Raw genomic sequence first — 4,336 nt, forward strand, 5'->3', positions numbered from 1 at the left:
AATTTTGTTTATCAAGGAGGAAGTACGTTTAGCCTACCCCTTTAAATATAAACTAATTAGAGAATTCCTCTGTTAATTATAACTTTTATAGTTAGATTTATTTGATAAAATCCTCGTAATAGTAAATTATGTAATTTTCTAATTTTGTTTATCAAGTATGTGATTATGTGAATACTGAATAGTCTAGTATTTTTAATATATGACTTCAGGGAAATTTTTTTTACAAAACTAATAAAAAGATTAATTACATTACAGTAAACAAAAAATGAAAAGAATCCTACTAATAAATATTTTAAAAGAGACCCCCATATATATGAATTTGAGCAAGTCAGCCCCTTTCACATAAATCAATCTCAATATAGCAAGGATTCCAAAAAGCTATCATCATTTGGTTCATCTTTAGCTTTATAAAACATGTTATTTGGTTTTTGATTCTTGTAAGTAGATCGTACTGGGTTCTCAAATCCGGTTAACCCGAAACCTACTTCGCTTTGTAACTTATCTAGTGTGAACTTTGTATCTAATGTTGACAAATTGGAGCCACGAACTAAATTGTTCATAGAGTTGTTAGGATGTTGAGAAGACAAGTCTGATGAATTTATTCTCATGATGTTTATGTTATTGCATGAGTTGGTGGCTTGTGATGACCGAGCACCACGAGCCACAGGCACCACATGGTTGTGTTTTCCTTCATAGGTTGTTAGTACTGATCTTGTGTCATGAGATGCTCGCTCCACATGTTTCCTCATTGAACAACCAGGGGTGGTGCACTTGTAGTAGCTCCTACAAGAATCACACAGTGAGGTCAGCTTTGTATATTTTAATAAAAATGCATATGATTATAAACACGAAAACAAATGAATACAAACACTTAAACGAAAATAATTCCCCGTCTAGGTTAATTTAAGAAAACTTCACATAAAGTACGGTAATTACAAAGTTTGGTTTGTTTACGATCCAATATATATACACACACTTTATGGCAAAATAATAAAAAAGAGAAAAACGTAATTCTTTTCACCTCGGATTAGGATTCCCTTTGACAACCTTTTGACCATATTTTCTCCGTCTATACCCATCATCAAGTATATCGATCTCGCTTACCGTCTGAATCACAACTCTCGACTCTCTTATAGTCCTACTTCCCTTCATTGACTTTCCTTCGTTTTCACCCTCGGCCTTCCTATTAATCAACAAGGTACAAAAAAAGTTACTCAAATTACACACGCATCACTTATCCAACTTAAAGCTATGGGAGTGCATAAATTCGAAAATACAAACTTAAATTTTATATTGAATTTTAAGTAAATTATAATAATCTAATACACAATTTTATTCAAATATTTAGCTAAAATGTATAATCATCTATTAATTATTAACAAAGTTAGTTTTGGCCAAAATTTTCATGCTGAATGATAAAATTGAACCTAGGCTAAACCGAACGGTTTTAAAAAACCAAAAATTACAACTTTGTGCCAACAAAACTGTAAGTTGAACTGGAGGAACTCACAATCTTTTAGCCTGAGCTCCATCTTCAACAAACTCATCATCTCCAATCAAAACCGATGAATTTTCTAGGGTGGGACCATAAGATTGATTAACTAGAAGTGAAGTGTTTGAAGGTGTTCGTTTAGTTGATTGCGGTTTCGGATGACTATGATTTCCCTTATAAACAATCTCAACAATATCCCCATCCGAAGATGTTTCCACCTTCTTCCTCATCGAACAATTTCGATACGTGCATTTGTAATAACTTCTTGGATTTTCAGTACCCTTTACTTGCTTCTGCCCATATTTTCTCCAATTATATCCATCATTTACCTTATTGTGTGCTGATTGATTATTGTAATTTGATTGTATGCTCTGTTTCTGAATTGGGTACTCTGTTTTCTCCATATTTCCATATATTTCCTGAAATTTTTATAATTATGTCAATTTAATGGGATGAAAATCGTTGACTGATGATGAAATTGGGTGAAATACTTACTGTTGAAGGATCTGACTGGGTTTGAATTTGAAAATTCGTGAAATTGTATTGTTCTGTTTTTATGCCCTGTTCTTGATTTTGATTGTTGGAGTTCCAATTGAAGGCATTGAATTGGAAAGAACCAGTGGTTGGAGATGGTAAATTCTACAAGAATTTAGTAAATAAATTTAAATACTATATTTTGATTTATTCATTATTAAATATGACAGACAGGAGTGCGAATGAACCAAAAGAGCTCATCTAAAAAAAACCGAATCAAAACAAAAATCAACGGTTTGGTTTTATGTTTTTTTTAAACCGAATTTAAGGTTCTGTTTTTAATTATGCATGTAATAAACCGAAATAACCGGACCAAAATTTAAGATTTTCGTAGTTTATATTTTATTTTAAATAATTTAAAAGAATTTGTTAAGCCTGTAATTCAAAAATATAACTACATTAGCTTAGTTGTTTAATAATCAATTAATTAGTTAACAACATTATTTATGCCCAAAATCATTACTTTTAAGTTATGGAAACCGAATCAAACCAAAAAAAAAATGAAAAACCAAAACCAAAATGTTGAAACTAAATGGTTTTATAAATTCAAAAACCAAAGTTAGATTTAGCGCAAAACAACCCAAACCAATCTGCGCACACCCCTAAAAAACAGTAATAAATTTAAAACAAAACTTGTAAAATGACCTTTTTTTTTAATATCTTGAGAAAATCTATATTTGTTTTAACCAATAATACTTACCTGGGAAGTGGAGAGGAAAACAGGTGAGTCAAGGAAATCGGTGCCGGAGATATTAAACAAGGAGGAGGGTGAAGAGATATCAAGTGAAGGTGGGTGGAGTGAATTGAATTTGGGTACACCGGTGGCGGTGGATGGTGGTGGTGATTCAAAAGTGCTACCGGAAGAAGACATGAGTCGATAGATTGCTTGGAGAGGTATAATATTAATTATTATGAGAATGAGAATATGAGCAAGTTTGATAGATTTATGTACGGATGTGGGAGGGCATAAAAGTCATAACGTTGAAGTCATGAATTGTACGGTGTGTACCTTCCTAAGATACAGGAAATTTACATACAATTTCACTTTGACACACTCTGCAAGCAACACGTTTTATTTTGTTTTATTCGATTAATTTATATACAACTTTTAAATAATTTATGATGTGATGTGGTTTATAAAAACATTATTCAAACACTTATATTTAATTGCGCCCATTGATCTAGAATAGTACAATGATTTAGGACACGTTCATTTCAAAACAAATATTATGTTAAAAACCGCATTATCTACTTATACATAACGCATAGAAGATACTCATAGTAGTGGAAGGATTACATAACATTCTTATGTATCAATTCAAAGCACTACACAATACATACAAGTGTAATGTGGTTCTTGATGTTCTTACTATAGGTAAAAAGCTCAAATCTTTTAAGATTTCTTAATTTCCAACTTTATTTTCACCATACATGTTCTACGTATAACTTCTGAATTATTATAGAAACATCTAATGTGTATATATATATATATATATTGCTAAAGGATGCCATATTTCACTACTAGAAAATTGTTCAATTTCCTACATCACTTTCCGTTGGAAATGCGTAGGAAATCAGTGTTTCCAACACATTTCCAACAAAAACTGGTATGTGGGAAAAAGTCTCATGGGAAATGTTTTTCTACACAATTTACAACACATTACCTACAAAAATACTTCGTTGGAAGTTTCAAACGTATTTCCAACACAAATAATTAAAACATTTATTTTCTCTTTCTTACGCACTGATATTAATTTCTGACGCAATTTAATTGTTCACCATTTTTATTTTGTTATGTTTTCCAACACATATATATAGTTTTTGTTTTTATTTTTCTACGCATTTCCAACGTATTTAATTATATTTTATATTTATTTATTTCACTTTCTATGCATTTTCAACTCATCGATCTAATACTACTTTTTTTTTAATTATTATTATTATTATTATTATTATTATTATTATTATGCGCATTTCAAAACAAAAAAAATCCAAAATATAAACCGTAAATATGATAACTTAAAATAACGCATAAAAATGGGTAAAGATAACTCAAAACATGTTTTACAAACCAACCATAAATACGAAAACTTAAACTAACAGTTTTACAATATAACACGAGTCTTAAGGAGGTCTTACTGCAAAATCACAATACAAACTCTTAAAATTTTTGCATCTTTTCTTCATTTTCCAGATGCTCATTTATTTCCATTTGTTTCATTCGTTTCTCCAATTCTTCTCTAGCCTTCTGTTCATTTTCCAATTGTTCTTCCATTTGAGCTCGAACTTCCATTTGTTTCATTCGTTTCT

At 30.5% G+C, this 4,336-nt stretch overlaps 1 protein-coding gene across 1 annotated transcript; it reads right to left on the minus strand.

The window, feature by feature from the left end:
* Nucleotides 1–320: 320 nt before the first annotated feature.
* Nucleotides 321–3,083, minus strand: LOC143591580 (putative WRKY transcription factor 26). Its single transcript, XM_077071757.1, has 5 exons — nucleotides 2,727–3,083; nucleotides 1,988–2,131; nucleotides 1,511–1,911; nucleotides 1,022–1,183; nucleotides 321–783 (listed from the first exon to the last, which is right to left on the minus strand). Exons 1-5 carry the CDS (start codon nucleotides 2,895–2,897, stop codon nucleotides 354–356), a joined length of 1,308 nt encoding a protein of 435 aa, XP_076927872.1. The 5' UTR covers nucleotides 2,898–3,083; the 3' UTR covers nucleotides 321–353.
* Nucleotides 3,084–4,336: the final 1,253 nt, after the last annotated feature.

Source organism: Bidens hawaiensis, unplaced genomic scaffold (genome assembly GCF_021521415.1).
Source record: "Bidens hawaiensis isolate Kalapana, Puna unplaced genomic scaffold, B.hawaiensis_p1.1 tig00001685_1, whole genome shotgun sequence".
Taxonomy (NCBI): domain Eukaryota; kingdom Viridiplantae; phylum Streptophyta; class Magnoliopsida; order Asterales; family Asteraceae; genus Bidens; species Bidens hawaiensis.

Excerpts from the sequence above, each read along its gene's own strand:
- LOC143591580 (XM_077071757.1), bottom strand. The coding sequence starts at position 2,897 with ATGTCTTCTTCCGGTAGCACTTTTGAATCACCACCACCATCCACCGCC. Across the intron at positions 2,132-2,726 it reads TTTTCCTCTCCACTTCCCAG|AATTTACCATCTCCAACCAC; the intron begins GTAAGTATTATT and ends AAATTCTTGTAG. Across the intron at positions 1,912-1,987 it reads CCCAGTCAGATCCTTCAACA|GAAATATATGGAAATATGGA; the intron begins GTAAGTATTTCA and ends TAAAAATTTCAG.